At 27.0% G+C, this 19,601-nt stretch overlaps 1 protein-coding gene across 2 annotated transcripts in view; it reads left to right on the top strand.

Moving 5' to 3' along the window:
- Positions 1-16,780, top strand: part of LOC129957460 (histone acetyltransferase KAT6B-like) — a 39,180-nt gene extending 22,400 nt beyond the window's left edge. For both annotated transcript variants that reach the window (XM_056069785.1, XM_056069777.1), the window contains exons 11-16: positions 254-403; positions 829-916; positions 1,234-1,345; positions 2,793-3,237; positions 8,148-8,611; positions 11,095-16,780. In XM_056069785.1, the coding sequence (XP_055925760.1) occupies positions 254-403; positions 829-916; positions 1,234-1,345; positions 2,793-3,237; positions 8,148-8,611; positions 11,095-13,590 (3,755 nt within the window). In that variant the 3' untranslated portion in view covers positions 13,591-16,780. The remainder of the gene's footprint in view (positions 1-253; positions 404-828; positions 917-1,233; positions 1,346-2,792; positions 3,238-8,147; positions 8,612-11,094) is intronic.
- The last annotated feature ends 2,821 nt before the right edge of the window (positions 16,781-19,601 follow it).

Raw genomic sequence — 19,601 nt, forward strand, 5'->3', positions numbered from 1 at the left:
AATTATATATTTTATTATTATCTAGTGTCATTAGATCATCATTCTCATTTTAGATCCACTTATAATCTGTGTTCAAAACTAATTAATTTCAGTTTAATCTGTTTATTGTTCATATCATTAAAAAAAAGATGAGAGGAAAACTTGTAAATAAATATAATTGAAGGTAAATTTATGGTAATTACTTTATTCACTGATGTCTATTGTGCATCATCTTGCAAGATTTTATAAGTGAATGAAATGTATTTATTTGAAGGCTACCTCTTGTCAAGAAAGGAAGGAAGATTTGGAACACCAGAAAAACCTCTTTCAGCACTTGGTCGTATTTGCTATACATCATATTGGGAATCGGTTGTTATTGAACATTTGAATAAAATTGACCGTAGGAAGAAAATAACTATAAAAAGTATGTGTCAGGAAATATTTGCATGCTTATTATTATTTATTCATTCACAACCATTGTTATTGTTCATATATTTAATTTAACATTTGAAATAAAAAGTATTTTAAATAACATTTGAAATAACATAACATTTGAAATAAAATAAGAAATATAAATCCTATTTTGCTGCGCTTTAAAATCCAAAGGAAGTTTTTATTTAAATTAAATCACTAGATATATTTTTATAAGAGAAAAAATGCTAAAAAAAATTGATTATTTTTAGCTGCCAAAACATATTTCTCTTTCTTTATATTTTATTTATCATTCATATATATTTTATTATTTAATGAAAATATGATATCTTATGTGTGATTCATGAAACAAATAAATAAGGTGTATAATGTAATGTTAATTCAATATATGAATTTTTAATTTTAAAATTTTTGTAGGTATTTGCAAAGCTACTGGTATGACTTTCTTAGATGTTGTATCAACTTTGACAATGCTTAATATGGTAACAAGAAATGATTTGGGAAAGTATGTACATCTCACTTTTAAAATAATATTAGATATTTTTGTAATATGCTTAAAACTCTTTATTTTTTTTTTTCTTTTAAATTACAATGCATTTTGTAATTATTAAGTACAATATGCTTGATGTGTGCAAGAAATCAAGCTTTCTTTTGTATGTTATATTTTGTTGCTTGAAACTTATGATTAGGAAAGTAATTTATTGCATTATTCTATTTAATTATTCTTTGCCCTCACATCTTCATAAAAATAAAATTCAAAATTAAACATTAAACATTTGAATTTCAGTATTTTGAAGTGTTATATATTTTTGGAATTTTTAGGTACATAGTTACAGTGGATGAAGCCATTTTGAAATCATATATGACAAAGCTAAACAAGGAAAAATCCCAAAGAATTGTATTAGATGCAGATTGCTTGAAGTGGGAACCTCAGGTCAGCTAAATTTTTCAATTAATACAATCCCTTGAATAATTAGTCTTGCAACTTTATTCTTTCATTTCTTGATTGCTCAAATTTTTCTTTGCATTTTATTATCTTTATGAATAATTTTTTTCCTGTCAGTTGCAATCAGTAGTTTTTTATCATTCTTTAGAATTTTTATTTTTGACTCTTAAAGACAAGACAAAGAAGATCAGAAAAATATTTAAAATTTATTTTATATAAATTATTATCATGCAAAAATTTTATAAAATGGTCTTAATACTACGGGTTAAAGCAAGTTCATTTTTCACTACCTTTCAATTTTAAGTGCATGAGTTTTAAAACTTTATGTAAAAAAAACTTTTTGTAAGTTAAAATGTTATAAGAGAAAAAGAGAAATGAATATAAATAAGATAAATAAATAATAAGAAATATTTTGTTCACCTCCAACAATAGTATATATTTGCAGTTAAATTTTGTTTTAATTTCTGTTCTGGCAGAAACATTATTAGTATTACCGTCTTATTACTGTTTTGAAGTATTATTGTGAAAATGTGTGAAAATATTCATGTACCTTAGCAATATTAGTTAACTCTCTTATCCATGGAGTGTAGTTTAAGGAAATCTATCAAACATGAAAAAGAATTATGTATTTTATAAATCGTAATCAAAAAGTTTAGAAAAATTTATTTGGTGAACAAAATTATATTTAATATCTACTATAGTTAATGTTTTGACACATATGAAAAATTAATGGACTGTATTTATGTTTAATGAAAATTGTTTAATTATAGTTAAAATGACATTTTAATTTTTATGCTAAATATAACAAATTAATAATAAATTTAACATGTGATTTTGATTTTTTTTCTTTTTTTGCTGATCTTTTACAATAAAAAAATTTATAAGAAAGCTCTTGTACATTTATAATCATTCTAACTTTATATGAAATGTGGAACAAGCATTGTCATATATTAAAAAAGACAGTTAATCACAAGCATTATAGTGATAAAGGAGAGCAAACTCAGTTTTGGCATCATAAAATAAAAACACTGATTTTTTACTTCCTGAAATCAATTTGGACATTCATGTTTTGGTTGTGTTTGGGTTGTGTGAGCTGGAGTTGAATTAACCATTAAAACAAAATAAAATAAAAAAACAGTAAAGATGGTCATTGTTTTATTTTCTTAATAAGAGCTTTGGTAAAGCCGAACCAATTTTTAGAATCATAAACTTTGTAATTTTGCATAGTAGATTAAAATTTGAGGTCTCCATTTTAAATTTTGTTACTTTCTATAAGCTTTTCAAGGGTTATGTTTAAAAATTGCATTGATTTTGAACTTACTTCGATGACTCTTCAGTCTTTCTTGAAAGGTTTAATAGATATGTGAAATATTTAAATATTTGTCCTCCTTCTACTCACATTCTTAAATATATTTTATGTGTATTTTCCTTTCAGAGGACGTTTAAAAATGACAACTGCAAAAAGTGTCGAAAAGAATCTTCAAAAGTTCGTGATAAGAAGAAACAGTTTGTTAGTGAACGCATGAAATCGAATAACAAGCTAGAGAAAGTATTTGTGGGTGGAGTGTGGTATTCCAAAGAAAAGATTAAATGTGAAACTTGTCTGTTATCCCAAGAAAGGGAAAGAAGGAAGCTTTTAAAACATAAGAACAAAAGAAAATTGACGGAGAAGCACATAGAATTAGATACCATTTTAGGGGAGCCAAAAAGAAAGAAAGTAAAAGTATCTAGTATTCACAGCTCAATTTTAGACTCAAGTGATGAGTCAATAGATTGTCTAAGGTACACAAGTGCCTATATTCGAAATCTTAAGAGGAAACTTTTAAGGAAGCACAAATTAAAAATGCAGAAGAAATGTCAAGAACATAAACAAGAAACAGGTATTTAGATTTTTTTTTTTTTAAATCTGTATTGGTACTTATAAATACTTTATTTAATTCATATCTAAAATATGACCTCAAGACTACTAGTAGTTTTTTGGGCCATATATGTTCGTTTTAGTTAAAAAATTTTATTTATTTATTCTTGAAGGGAAATTTGTTATTAATTTCATTATTTTTAAGATCATCATTGGGCGATATTCCTTTTTTTTTTTTTTTCCCTTGTATTTAGCATCTATTACAGATATTTCTTTTATTTACTTCATGATAATTATTCTTCACTAGTATTTAAAGTGAGAGAGCTTTCTTTATTGATTATTTTTTTTTCTCTTCAAAATTTTTTTTTTCAGAAAATATTTGTAGGTATGTTTTTAATATGTGCTTCTACTTAATTTATGTATTATATTTTATGTGAGTATAAAAACGCTATATTTTACACAAAAAATGAAAGATGTAGATTGCGTTTCATTCTGAAATTACCACCAAATCTTTTTGACTTTTTATTTTGAATTTAAAGTTGATAAATTTACTGAATTTTCTCATACTAAATGTTAATTCTATTATGAGAATTAATATGAGATTTTGATTGGAATATAAATTGCTTTATGGCAGGTCATTTGGGATAATTGGGAACACATTTTTCAAATCCTGTCATTTTTTTTCTTTTTTTTTTCCCCCACCACATTAGTTTAAGTTGATAGTAAGCAATCTATATATTTGTAACTGTACAATCATTTTCAACTGAATTTATTAAACAATATTATTTTTTTTTCATTTAATTAATTTATTAATTAATCAGCCTCACTTATAAAAATGCTTCAAATCTGTGTAGTGCATTTCCAATTACCTCAGATTATGGGGTAACTAAAAACATATATTGGACTTCTAATCATAGAACATAGTTGGCATTGCGTAATCAGGAATGGTTTTAGTGTCGGTAAATTCTATCAAACTCTAATCATAGCAACAAAATGATTTGAAAAAGAAAAAAAATGTATTTGAAATATTAAGAGCCTATTTTGTATTTCCTCAGCATTTTACTGCTTCTTACCTAAACATATTGTTTTTTACTTCTTTACAGCAAAAAATATCTTCTGTTTCGTGAAATATTGCATAGAAACTATCACAGGCATATTCTATTTGCAATGATTTCTTAGTACTGATCATCAATTTTGTTGGGACATGACAAATGACAAAGTATTATGACTGCAGTAAGGAAATATTTAAGAGTTACAAATACACGTTAAAATTAGTTGATCAAATTAGCAGTTAAAAAATTGTGTTTTCACTTCAAGTAGAATATTCAATTTATTATTCTACTCTTTTTTGAAATTTACATTACGGGGGAAAATAAACGTACTTCTTTCCTACCCTTAACTTCAATCATTGGAGGATCATAGTTTCATAAAAATATAGCCTTTATCTGTTTTTGGAATCTCAAACTAGGCATTCACCACTAATTTATCCAAATTCATTCTCTTCAAGGCTGTCACATCCATTTCGTTAGTATTAACTCCATTAATTCTGCTGATATATCAATAATAGATTTTCATTCTGGTACCTTCAGTCTTGTCAATCAAAATATACACATTTCTTGACAAGTCCGCCTTGAATTGTTAGGAATAAGTTAAGGCCTTTTCTTGTTGAAAAGAAATTCATCAAATCATGTATTGAAATTCTTAAAAATCATTGTATTGGTTTTTTTTTTTTTTTTAATGATGTCAGATGGTTTCAAATCATTATTAGAAAAAAACATGAACAATCGTTTTAAATTCTTTCAAAATTGCTAGTTGTTAATTTGATAAAATGAATGAATTATTTAAAAATTATGAGTAAAAATTTTACTTTTTTTTTTTTTGTTAAAGATGTGCTTTTGTCGTATTGTAAATTATTTTTATTATGTAAAAAATTGCTTTTATTACTATAAAAGTGTGTTATTCATTACTCTTTAGTGAAAATTGTTAGGGATAATTTAAAACACTCTTGATTTCCTAAGAAACTTCAAAAGTGGAAATTTGAAAAAATTTCTTGTGACCATTATATTTTATAAATTCAAGATATATATAACTTGGTAACTTTGCTTGCATACAGCTATTAAACATTACAATACTCCCTTTTTTTAAACACAGTTGTAGCTTGTCACCATTCCCAATCCCTCTTTGTTTTTATTTACACACCAGGCTGTACTCGAATATTAATTAAATAGCTCTACATAATTCTCACATTCTTTAAATGCCTTGAATTAGACTTTACCCAGGAAAAGAGGATGATTTTTTTCATTAGATCCTTGAAAAATTAGCAGAATATGTAACCAAATGTTTAGGTTTGCATGCTGAAATAAAAAAAAAAATCCTGTTCTAAAAATGGTGTTTTACTATGTCAAATGACATTCTAATAATCAATTTTTAGAAAAGAGTTGAAAATTAAATGTGAAATTAATATTTTGTCTCACTTATTTATTAAGTCTGAACACATCTTCCTATGCCATTATGCTTATCAATACTGCTGTTTAATGTTTTTTGAAAACCAGTTATCAGTAAATCATAGAATTACAAAACAACATTTTCTAATAGGATAGAATTTGTAGTTATTTTTCAATGACTATATTTTTTTATTATTATTATTATTATTATTATTAATAAGGGTCTCTAAAAATGATCCAGATATCAGTTTAAAATTTTTACTGGACGTTTTTCTGTTTAGCCAATTTTTAAATGGAATTGCAAAATATCTACCAGATTTCTATGGCTTTTTAATTTAAATTTTTTCTCTCATATTAGCCTGTATTTATTTCCAGAAAAATCAATGTTCCAACTTTCACACCTTAACCCTCCCTAATCCAATAACATATTCGAATGTAAACTTAAAAATCAGTTTTCAAGAGCCAGTTCAACAATTTAAGCCATTGAAATGACTGTTGTGCATTTTTTTCCACATTATGACACTTTTCATAAAATTCAATTGAGTTATTAGTTTTGTCTTGAAAATTTTTCCAACAGAGATGAGATATTGATATGGAAGAATTGTCTATCTCCAATCTTTTCTCTTTGTATAGTTTGAAGTTATCGAAAAGTGGGTGCAACAAGTAGAATTGCTATGCAAGGAATGAATTTTTAAGATATAATGACTGGAGATATTATTATTATGCCTTAGATGCAGAACTTAAATGGTCTTTGAAGTTGGGGGAGAGTTGTTATTCTTGTATCTCTTGTAAGAATGTATTTATATTTGGCATTGTTTCATACATTCAAGGTTCTCTGTTTAGGAGTAACTGATCTTAATATATATAATTTAATACTTGATGAGCACTCCACCAGTTCTTGAAATAAGGTAAATAAATTTACACTTCCTATTTGGAATGGGGGAGGGGAGAGGTTAAACTGGATGTATGGCTTCAACTTTAATGTGGTATTCTACAGCCAATGTTATTTTATGAGACTTTCCTGTTCTTTTGAAAAATGGGATTTGAGAAAGAGTTTATCTGTCTTGATGAAAAATCTGACTGTAAACTGAAAATCCTTGACTTATTATTGAATGATGAAATTCAAATAGAATTTTCAACTTTCTTAATCAGTGTGAATATTTTCACCTTCTATAGGATTGTAAACGTCTTTTTGTCAAATGTGTATTATTTATTGAAAAGTTGTAATACAAATTTTTATAGAAAGGGCAAAAGAAATGTTAAAGTTTATTAATTTAAATCAGTTTAAAGGGGCAAAAAGGACACCAAAGTCTAATGCAACAAACTTCCTATATGTCAGATTTTACTTGTCACTTACCAAAATTATCCAAACATTTTTTATATTCTCTTATATAAATTGCCCATTTTAGCACAGAATATGAAAAAAAGATTGATAGTCACTAGCTGTTTGAGAATTTTCAGTGTCACAAAAAAATGTTCTTGAAACCTTAAAAACTACAAAGGGCATTTCTCTGATTTTTTCCAAATAAAAATTTGGAAGCCCATGCCATAAATTAATACTGGAATTTGAGGGGGGGGGATACAAGAATGCCTTATTAATCAGAAATTTTTTTTTGTAAAACAGTCAACAGATTTGAAAAATTAATGTTGGGTTTTTATATATATCGTCATTTGCAAAGTAATTTTCTTCTGAGCTATATTTGGGCCAGAAATATGATGTTCAGATCCGAGGTGACTTAACCAAGCTATAACAAGATGAAAGTCATTGATTCTTTCTTGTGAATTTCAGGTACCTACAAAAAAATAAGATGTATGTAGCAAATCTCCTTGGTGCTCTTCCTTTAAGCATTTAGAAGTTATAAGCAAGAAAATAATCATGCATTTAAAAAAAGTGTACTAATTCAAGTCATTAAAAGGATAAAATTGTAGTTTAGGCTTATAAATTGCATTGGGAATAACAGGTATAAAACAGGCATTCTTTTTCACTTGATAAAAATCATTTCTTCCATGTGACTTTTTTTATTGCGAATACTTCCTTGTTTGTATTTAACATATCTTTTTTAAAGGTAAAGCTTGTATGATTATTTTTTTTTACTGATATTTTGATAAAGATATTAGAACAAAAAGATATATAATTTTTTACTTTTAAATATAATAGGAAAAATCATCCTGTTTTAATTGGAAATATCAAATTAAAATAGAGTAAGAAAAAAAATATAAAAAGAATGAAAGAAAAGCATATTGAAATAAAATTGATAACAGTAAATTAATTTGAAATAAATGTGATAACAGCATATAGTTTTAACATTTTCATTTTCTTAATTAGACCAAGTCAGTTAAAATTGAATTTGTGAATGCCAAACTATTTATTAATTAAAATTTTTTTAATAAAGAATTGTGTTCCAAAATTATTAAATTACTGTGAATTTTTTTTTGTATCTGTTATTCATAATCCTTATTAATATCTATAACTTGCTTCATTTTGCAGATATTCTCAAATATGCTGTGTTAGGAGAACACAAAAGCTCTAAAATAAAAGTCCATGGATTCCTTAGGAAATCCAGTAAACTGAACATCGAATGTCAGCGTAAACTCAAACATAAACGCATCCGAAAGGAAAGATGCAAAAAATTAAGAAAGAAAAGTAAAAGCAAAAATTATAATCAAGATGTTTCCAAAGATAAAAAGAAGCATAAAGTTAAATTGAAGAAAAAGGAATCAAAATCTACTGAGAAAGAAGCAGATCGAGATGGCATTCAGACTCCACCAGTTCTGCTTCCAGCTGTGCTTTCAGATGAGGATGATTCTTCACGTGAGCCTAACTCTGCTTCTGAACATGATCTTTTGCCTCCTCCTCTACTTCAGGCTCTGGTAGTTGATTGTATTGAGTCAAAAATGAAGTCGCAAGAAGATAGTGATGACGATAGTGACAAAGACATAACAGAAATCGAAGTAAGATTTCTAATTTTTCTTTCTGTATGTATGATGATTAAAATTATATAACTGTTATTTCATGTACTTTAAGAAAAAAGTAGTTATCACTGCATTATGCAGTATAAAGCAATAAATAATAGGGGTAGGCAGTAAAAATAACCTTTTTTATTTTATAATTTTTTTTTTAATCTTGTATGAATTTTTTTAATGAACCTATTACTGACAGTGTATGAAATGCTGACATTCTGTAGAATACCTTGGCTTTCCATAAAATATATAACATTTTCAGGTAAAGTGTTAAATGCAAGAATTATTGTATATTTTCCCTAAATATTCTATAGAATCACAAATGCTATTTAGGCAAAGTTTGAAAAAAGATGATGATAAAGCTGTTACTGAAAAGGCTTTCATTTCACAAAAATACAAAGTTTAGTTTGGAAGAATAACGAAAGAATGCCATAAAAAATTTATTGAACATTTATTAAAAAATGACGAACTTTATAAAATTTGTCTATTTCTTTAAAGAAAAATAAATAAATAAATAAAATATTAATGTTTTTGTTGCACCAAGATAGGAAATGATTTTACTATAAATGTGCATTTATATATATTATGAAATTTGTTCAATTTTTGGCATTCTATAGGATGTCAGTTTTAAACTTTGCTGGTAACGCATATAAGATATTCTTCAGCTCTTAAGAACCAAATTTATGAGAAAAACTTGATACTTTTCTCTTCTTTTAGTGGCATTTGCTGACTTTTTTTTAGAAATTTTATCGCCACAATGGATAATCAGTACCATCTTTTATAAGCTGGTTACTCTTTTTCTATTTTACTGCATCTGAAGCCTAGAAGCAATTTTGTGTCAGTTTTTTTTCTGCCCCCCCCCCTTTGTCAGGGATGTGTAAATTATTTGAAATTTAATAAATTTCTCAAAAATTTCTGAAACTAAATTTTTTACCAAATGAATACTTAACATGAACATTTTGTTTTCATACTTTACAGTTTACAATTTTTGATAAAATAATGTTTAAATGTTAAAATAATGTTATGTTTACAGTTTTTGATAAAATAATGTTTAAAGATCTTAGTTACTTGTATTTTCTGTTTAAAAATTTTCATTTTGTGTATCACACAAGTTATAGACTTTTGCTATTCCACAGATTAAAAATAGAATTAAATTTATTAATATATCGCATTCAGATATAAAATATTCACTATATTTCATATGAATTCATGTTGAAAATTTCAAATATTTAATACATGTGTTGTATTTTTGAAAATATTCTTAATTTTGTATCATTGGTAACTAAATTATAATAAAAATATCTGTTTTTCTGTATAAATATATACTAAAATATTAATAATTTTCAGAACTTTTCTTATAAACATTTCAACTAAACAAAAATTGAGTTAAATTTGTAAATAATTTTATATACAGATGTTAAGAATCTCTCAATTATGTTCACTCATTTGACACACCATAAGAATGCTTCTTTAAAAATAAAAAGTTGCCAAAGAATGGTTAGTAAAACTCAGGGCATTAATAGTGATTATACCAACTACTTATTGAAATTTGGGGAGCAATTAAAATTCTACTGAAAAGTTTACTTGAAGGAATGAAATTCTAACTGGTTGCTGAAATGGCAAGTCAAAAAGATTAGTTAAAGCAAAAGTTGGATTTTTTTTTTTTTTAAATTCTGCCCGATTAACAAAAATTAAAAAAAAAAATATTCTAGTACAAATTCTCAGTGCCACCTGTCAGCAAAAGGCTAATAAATTAATTTACTAAAAACATACTTTCATTGCATGAAAAGGTAAATTTTTCCTCTTTTTAGAATTATAATAAAATGTTTTAAAAAATTGTTTTATTTTATTATTTTCTACATTTTAAATCTTTATAATTTTATTAATATTAATGAAAAAAATTGAAATGAAATCTTTTCAAATTTACTATCAGGCAGTGCGATTCCCACAGAATCAAATTTAATTAAATGGTTAATTAACTGATGCTTATGTTTTAAAATATTTTATTCTTTTGAGATCATGCACATAATTTTCTTTTTTAAAAATCCAGTATATTGGAGACCAAACAAAAATTCATTTTGCAAAATTCTATGTTTATAGAACATGCTGATTAAACATTTCAAATTAAATGTGTAGTCAACATTTTTGCATTAATTAAAATGATTTTTAGTATTTAATTCTATGTGATTTACTATTTAGAGGATTAAATATAATTTATTCTCTGGAATTTTTATCTATCATTCATCATTCGTTTCTTCATATTTTAAAAGGCACTCCTTAGAGATTTGACACTCTTATGATTTTTAGTTTCTTGTACAGTGCTCTAAATAGACATTCCTTAATTTTAATGACTAAATAATTTCTTGCAACTTGACAATCTGAAAGTTTTTCTATCCATCTTAGTAATAAAAAATTTGTTAATGTAAAGTGTTTTTAATGTTTACATACCCTGAAAGATTTTTCTTTCTCCTCAGCCTGAAATCAAAGAACTCATTGAAGGCTTACCAGAGACAAAAGACGATGATTCACTTGAAGTCAACTCAGTGGCAGAAATGTCAGCCAATGAAGAGGAAGAAATGGATGAAGATAAATCTGACAGCTCATCTAGTCCTAAACACATTACTGAATTGCCAGATGAAACTAAAGATACACCTTTAGACCCTGAAGAAAACTTACCTTTGAGTACCTGTGAAATATCTGATGTTGCTGAATCTACAGAAATAGATAAGGCAATTGCTCCTCTTCTAAATGAAATTGAAAACAAGGAGGACAAAGACTTGCTTGAGAAAGATAATGAATGCATTTTAGAGGAAACGGATAAAGAAAATATTGATGATTTGATGCCAATTGAAAGCAAGTCCTCTCATTCGGATTGTTTAGAAGTTGAAGAAATAAAAGATTTAAAAATGGGCGAAACCATTGATAGTGCCAGTGTTGATTTAACATTTCATAGTCAGACTGATATAGATATGCGATCCCTTCATGTGCCTGACACAGATATGCACACTGTAGAAAGGATGTCAATACACAATGAGCTTAAAAATGAAGATGAAAATGAGGTGAGAGAAGCTGTAGAAGTCATTAATGAGCAAATGGAACAGTCTTCTACTATAGAGATGCCTTTGACACCTCAAACTCCGGAATCAAATCATTCTAGAACTTTCCAAAATCTAAGTCCTTACCATTCTCAGGATGAAAGCAAAGAAGATGAATGTATCCTCAGTTCTAATGAGGTGCAGGAGATAGATGATGTCAGCAACTCTGATTGCCAAATATCTGAGAATATGTCTGTTCATGAAATAAATGACGATATTCAGGAATGCACCTATGCAGAACAACACAAAGATGATGTGCAGCATTCCAGAACAGATCATTACTCAGAAGAAATGATGGAACAGCCAGAAATCATAGTTGAACTTCCCCAAGTGTCTCAACCTTTGTCTCAAAGTTCCCAAATGTCCTCACCTGCCACCCCAGTTGGGACTATAGTCTCAAAACATACTCCTACTCCTCAAGAAATGTCAAGTATGGGAGTATATACCCCAGATTCCTCTACCAATAGTGGTTACAACTCAGTAGAAATAGACGTTTGTCAGTTGGGGCTAGAATCTCCTACCTCTGTGTGTAGCAATGAGATAACTCAGCAAAACTCTGTTGAAGCTCGTTCTTCTCCACCACAGTCTTACCCTGACTGTGCCCAATTAAATAATACTCCATCATATTGTACAAATGTTTCTCTTTCGGAACAGTGTGCGAATAACAGCCGTAGGGAGATGATAGCTGCCGCCGCCGCGGCTCAGGCAGCTGTTGTGCAGGCACAAGCACAAGCCCACCATACTAATACCAGTGGCCATTGCATCAATGTTTCAAACCGAAAAAGGCAGCAGCATTCTTCTGGAATGACCCAGAGAATTGCTAATATATCTCCTGCAGGTCCAGTTTCTAGCTTAATGCAGTCAAGCATGGTTAGTGTGAATGCAACAGCTGTTAATGCTCTGTTTGTGGGTCCAGCTCCCAATACAAACAATGGCTACATGAATGCAATGAATATGAGTGTACCTTGTAGTAATTCAACTGCTGTTGGGGGATCAGTTGCAGGATCTTACATGGTTGGTGTGCCTGTTGCAACGGTGATTCAACCACAGTCAGCAGCGGCATTTGCTGCTGCATCTATGCAAAACCACCATCAACTTCAGCAGTCACCACAAAATTTTTCAGTGGCTAATCATCCATCTGGCAATATTTCTGGTGCTATGCAACGATTAACGCATGTAGGTGTTACTCCCAATGCATGCCCTGTTTCTTCTGTAACACCTAATTTCCATATACAGTCTCCTAGTTACACTTACACCCCAACTCCCACTCCTACACCAACCCCTAATACACCCTCTCAAATTGGAACCAGCTGTAGCCTTGCAAAATTACAGCAGCTGACAAATGGTATCATGGATATTGTTCCCAATCCCCCATGCAATACAATGACTCCTCCTCCAAACATGACTCCACCTTCACCACAGGTCAACATGACTCCTCCACCTCAGATGCAACGCTCTTTGACTCCTGCAATGGCCAATCTACAACCTCAATTATCTATGCAATCTAGTTCTCATAATTATAATAAATACCATTTTCATCACCGGCAGATGCAAAGGAACCCGAATGTTGCACTCAGCCCTAACCTTGTGGCAAGTTATCAGACTATAAATGGTGTTGGTTACCGGATTCAACAGGCTCCATCTGCAGCTATGTTAAATACTGGTTATATTACCAATGCTGGTTTCATCAATCAAGCACAGTTACCACCTTCTGCAGTTCAGATGGGCATGGTTAATGTAAATATGCATGGCCAAACTCCTTACCAAGAAACTCTCCAACCTAGTAGGCCACAGAATGCTATGTACACAACTTATAGCTACCACATCAGTGGAAATTTGCAACCACAGTCTTTAAACTCAGTCATGCGTCGGTAAACCCGTTTCCAAACTCTACATTGTTTCTATTCTAGAGTTCTAAATTTTATATTTTATTAATATGCCTACCTCATAAAATATGGGCAGATGTTATGAAGCAGTTGGGAGTAATGAAAGGAATATATCGTATATTCTTTTTTTTTTTCCCCTATCATGAATTATAATTACTCATAAAAAATAATTGAATTATTTTAAAAAGTTGGTTTGAAATTTGTATTGCATGTATCATTACATGCTTAGGAAGATTTAAATGAAATATTAATTTGTATAAATTCATTGTAGGTTTTTAACAAACTTTTGATGGGTATAAACTGAGTTCAGTGAATAACACCGTGTGTTTTATAAGAATGCAGAACATTCTTATTTGTCTATTTTCATTGCTCTATGCACAACTTTATAGTTTGCACCTGTGTTGATATTTTATGTTGACATGCAAAATCTGCCTTGAACAGATCTTTTACAGCATGTCTAATTTTGTATTTGTAGTTAATTTTCTTAGTATATTTTTAAAAAGCTGTAGTATTTTGCTATTTTATTGCACAAATATTGAAATTATACTGATTCATATAGAATTATTGAAATAAGCGTTATATCCAAAATCTACTTGCACATAAAAAAATCAAAAGTAGCACAATGTTTTTCATGAAAATAATTAATAAAATGTCATTAAAAAAATTAAATGATTAATTTATTTGCTGACTATTTTCTTTAAGTTTTAAAAATAACTAGAAATTACCTTTAAAAAAAGTTATTTAAAGAACACTTGAGGATTCCCTTTATTAGCTGTGAAAATAGGAAATGGTATTACTACCTTAAGCATATTTATAATTACATGTAATTAAAGCCATGGAAAAAATTATGTCCTGTTATATTTATTCTATGCAATGTATTACCATTACATTTTTTTTTTTTTTTTTGTCAAACATTTTGAAATGAAACTTAGATTGTTCTCAATTAGCTATAAAGCTGATAGTTCAAAAAATTATTTTACAAAATTTTTGAGGATTTTTTTTATGTACATGTTATAGCAGAAAAATAATGATTTTGTCTTTAGAATATATAGACCTGTGTGGGGTTTTTTAAGTCATATACTAGAAACTTTTGAAAAACAGTAAAGTAAGAGTTTCTTTTAATACTTATTTTGCTTGTTTAATAATGACACATTTTTTTAAATAAAATTTTATATAACATTTATTAAATAAAATTTTATTAGTAATTTTTCTTTAAGCTTTGTAACATTATGTAACTAATTTTTCTTCAACATATGGTTATGTAATAGTGAAATTAACCATACAAGATAAATATCCTAACCAATTAGTAATTTTGTAATATCTTTATCATCTTAGATGTCTAAATTACCCAGTTCTTTAAAACAAGTTAATTTTTATTTCAGGTTTTATATGTAACAGTCTGTCTAAAAATTTATTATATTTGATAATCAAAGAAGTTGAATTGAAAAAGAAGCTTTACCAATTTGTGTTGAATACTTTATTACTTAATGGTTAGTTAATATTTTCTTGCTGTAGATAATAGGTTATTTGTCAAGAAATTAAAAATACTGGGTTTTTTTCCCCCTTACAAAATAATGTTTAGAAGTTTTTATTTATGCTAAAATTTGGTTTGCATAAATTAGCTTTGATAAAACTTGGGAATTATCGTTCTTAAATAGAGCATGAGTTTCAGTTTAATTTGGTGTGCAAGTGTTAAATGGTTAAAATGGATCGTCATTAGTTTTTCTCATATAGCTGTAGCTGTATTTTATGGATTTCATAAGGCTTCATTGAACAAATTTTTTTAAATTAATTGGAGTTGCATAGTTTGAATTATATCCAAGAGAGAGAAAAAAATTGTCACCAAAGCATTTATACTCTTTTGGAGTTGGCAGCAGATTTTGTAGTAATAGGAAAGAATGGAATGCCAAATTAATACTTTGTGTTCAAGTTTTAATATTTATGAATAATGAAGACTAAAATTATTATTAAATGGAAAATTTGCATGAATTCACTGTGAAGAGATAGATATAGACATAAATCATGAAAGCAAAGATGTTCAAGGAAAAAAAAATATATAAGGATTTATAAATAATTGTGTTGTCTTGAGTTTTTTCAAAATTGATCATCATTGTTCTAATGTTATATTTCTTTTAACCAGTTTTGTAAACTTTTTTATTGAAATAAATAATAAGAATATTAGTTTCTATTAATAGAAAGTAAATAATTTTAATATGTATATAATGTTTTATCATAATTACTGAAGGGGGGGGGAATCAATATTTAATTTTTCTGTTGGCATTTATCTCTCTTTTTTTTTTTTTTTTTTTTCCCCTTCAGTTTGCTTGAATAAGCATTTATGCATGATTTATCATAACATTAGATAATATTTTTAAGGAAGAACTTGTAAGAAAATGCTTAAAGCCAATTGTCAGTTTTTAAGATAAAGTCATAATAGCATAATAATGTGTGTTATTCCTAAGATTTATAAAGTATATAAGAATTGTTTCATGAGGAGTTTGAATTGTAAAACTTTTAACTATGGTACTTTTGACTAAAAGCATATTTATAGTACAAGATAATGATGGCACATAGAGACATGCAACAGCAAATTCACAAAAATAGGATGATGGTATGCAATAGGAAAATGCTTCCCTTTTTTATTATTAAGAATTAAATTCAATTGTGTTTTAACTTTTTTTAAACTTTAAAATGGCATTTCATGTATCTATAAATTTCTTAATATTAAAATAATTGGAAATACAACTGTGTATAATAGTGTCTGTAAGAAATAAAATTATGATTGAAAATTTGATGTTAGGATGATGCTGTTAACCATGTGAATATTTCAGTGCAAAACAAGAAAATATGGTAATTACCCAATTAACAGGTTAAATCTTTGAAAAGTTAATGTGATGAAATTATATAAGCTCTACTTTTTTATACTAGGCCCAGTTTGGCCTTGAGGAAAGTTAAAAAAAAAAAAAAAACACGGATAATGCATCAAGTAAGAATGTTCTGCAATAATTTTTCTTATTTAATTTTTTTACAGTAAATTTATTTTAAAAATGGAAAACAATGAACAGAGGTAAGTTTTAATATTTATTCCATTAATAGCTTTTAAAAATGTATGATTCACAATTTACAGATGAACTTTGAATGTTTGCTTTTTTTTTTTTTTTTTTTTCCACCTTTCTAGTTTTGAGTCATTCAAATTTCTTATTTATGTTATATTGATATTTGAACTTTTTTTATTTCTTGTAATATATATATATATATATATATATATATATATATATATATATATATATATATATATATATATATATATATAATATTGTAATTTTTTTCTTTATACTTCAGTTTAAATAATTCAGCAAATATAAATTACCATTGTTTTATATGCTTTAAATTTAAAATCTTATTCCTGTAAGAACATGTCATGTGAGCATTTATTTCTTTGCAACTATTTTGAAATTTTTCATGGAAATGCTTTTAAATGTAAGTAAAAAAAATAATTTTTTTAATGTGCATGCTGCATGTGTGAGAAGCAAATGGCATACAGCATAATGCATTCAAGCTTGCCGTAAGCAAAAAATGCTATTATAATTATTCTTATTGAAACAAATATCAAGTACTTGGCTTTCAGTCATCAGAATAGAATGTTTCATAATTTTGTGAATCTATTAATTGCATGTTTTTAATTCAATACCCAAGTTTATTGAAAAATGAATAATTAGACAAATATTTTTTGTTCATCAAAATAAAGTTTTACGAAGTGAAACAACATACATTGATTAGAAAATTTAATGCATTTCTTACATGTCATAATTAATATGAACAAGCTTAATTTAAACTGATTGCATGTTTGTAAAGTCTGAACAAATATTCACTTGTTTTTGTTTCAAATTATTGCATATTTAATTAAAAATGGAGAAAATCAGATATACTTCTGTGCCTTAATTTTTAAATGTCAGTAAATTCCAACCTAAATCATCTTACTGAGTACAAATAAAATTATCCTTTGTTGAGATTCCCTGACTTTATTGTATTAAATAAAGTATTTCTAGGATTATTTTTCTAACTGTGAGAATTAAATGGCCAAGTTTTTGTTTAATGGTTTTAATTACAAAATTTAATTCCAATACAAAGTGGTATGAAATTGTTCATTTCTAAAATAAAATCCATTGTACTTGCAAAAATTTCACACAAGTATTATTAATGAAATCTTTAACTGCTGCATCATCTATATTTGATATTGAAAATAATACTTGTTTTCTTGTTTATTTATTTAAAAAAAAATTTCCAAGTGGATAAATATAAAACTATAAGTTAATATATATATATATAAATTATTTTAACATTTATATAGGGATATTTATATAAAAGATAAAGATTTTATACTTTTGTGAAATGAAGAATCTAAGTGAAAAATTTTATTGCAAATTATTCTTTGTTTTATATGAAAATTCTTTTATATTTTATTGAAAATTGATTTTTTAAAAATCATTTTATATGCTCGCATTCTGTTTTTAGCATTTAAAAGATATGGAACTTTTTTAAATATATAATGATCAAGAAATTAAAAATATTATTCAACTTATTTATTTTCAATTGTATATAGTTGAAAATGCCATACTTCTGACAGTTGGTTATATAGATATGTAGATATTTTATGGAGCTTAATTATTTTATTGATAGAGATACAGGCTATGAATATTTATAAGAGCCTTTAAATTTATATATGAAAATTTATTCAACTCATTTGAATCATATACTTTTAACATATGCACATTGTTATACGATTAAGTTTGTATATATATGTATATATATTTTTTTCCTTTATAAAGATTAATTCTTTATTTGAAAAGTATTGTGTAATGAACATTATTAGTATACAGGGTATATTATCTATATCTTCATATAGCAAAATTGTACACTCAAAGAAAAAGTAGAGTTGTAGAAGCAATGCCTACCAATAGTAAAAGTGCCATGTGCTACATGTAAAACTGGTTGTAAGCATTTCTAGCAACGAATCTTATTAGTTAATGTGTCTATTGCAAATATGACAAATAAAGAATGTTAGTTCCAAAAACAAAGAGTTAATCCAATTTAGAATAAAATTATCCTCTAACAATAATTTAATTAAAAATGTAAATTCCTTAGCAACTAATCACCCTAAAAAATGAAATTTCAAAAGCAATGTTAAATTTATAGTGCAGAATTATTCAATTTATACAACAACTAAATATTCTGAAATATTTAAATCTAAACAAAATTCTTGAATTATTTCATGTCAGTTATCAAAAATATATTTCAAAGTATTCATAGTAATTTCAGGGGTTTAAAACAAATTATTGGTATATCTATAAGGTTATTTTATAGTAATCAGTGATGCTATAAATTTTTGTGGTATTTTCTCTGTATTCATCGTAATATTTGAGATAATTATTGATTTGTCTGTAAAGGTATAATCAATCTTAGAAGATAGCGCATATCCACTGCACTAAGGTAAAGGTTACTTCCATAACTGTATCTTTCTTTCTTTGAACATATATGTTTGCTTTATATATGACCCTCTATATTTTGCAAAGTGCTAATTTTGAAACTGTTTTGCTATAGCTATGTTTTGCATCATTTAATTCCTAGCTATATGTTTAGAAATGGGAAGAATGTAGAGTTTGGAAATATATAAAAACAGTTCTGCAAGCTAAGATGGAGGCATTGATACCTTGCATTACAAAAATATCTGTGATTTTAATCTTGAATTCTTTTTTGAAAAATAGCATCGGAAACAAATGTGATATTTCGATCTGTTTGTATAAGAAAATATTATATGTTCTGTGTTGAATTTTTTTTAAAAAAATGAATTTTCATAAGAGTATGTGTATAGTGTTCATAGATTGTTCTGAGCATTGAAAGAATGTTTTACTTCCTAGTTGTTATATAATGTAATAAATACAAATCTCATCTCTAATTGTTGTTTTGTTTCATTGCTTTTTTTCTCACACAGTTATCTAA

The sequence above is a fragment of the Argiope bruennichi genome, chromosome 2, assembly GCF_947563725.1.
Source record: "Argiope bruennichi chromosome 2, qqArgBrue1.1, whole genome shotgun sequence".
In the NCBI taxonomy this organism is placed as follows: domain Eukaryota; kingdom Metazoa; phylum Arthropoda; class Arachnida; order Araneae; family Araneidae; genus Argiope; species Argiope bruennichi.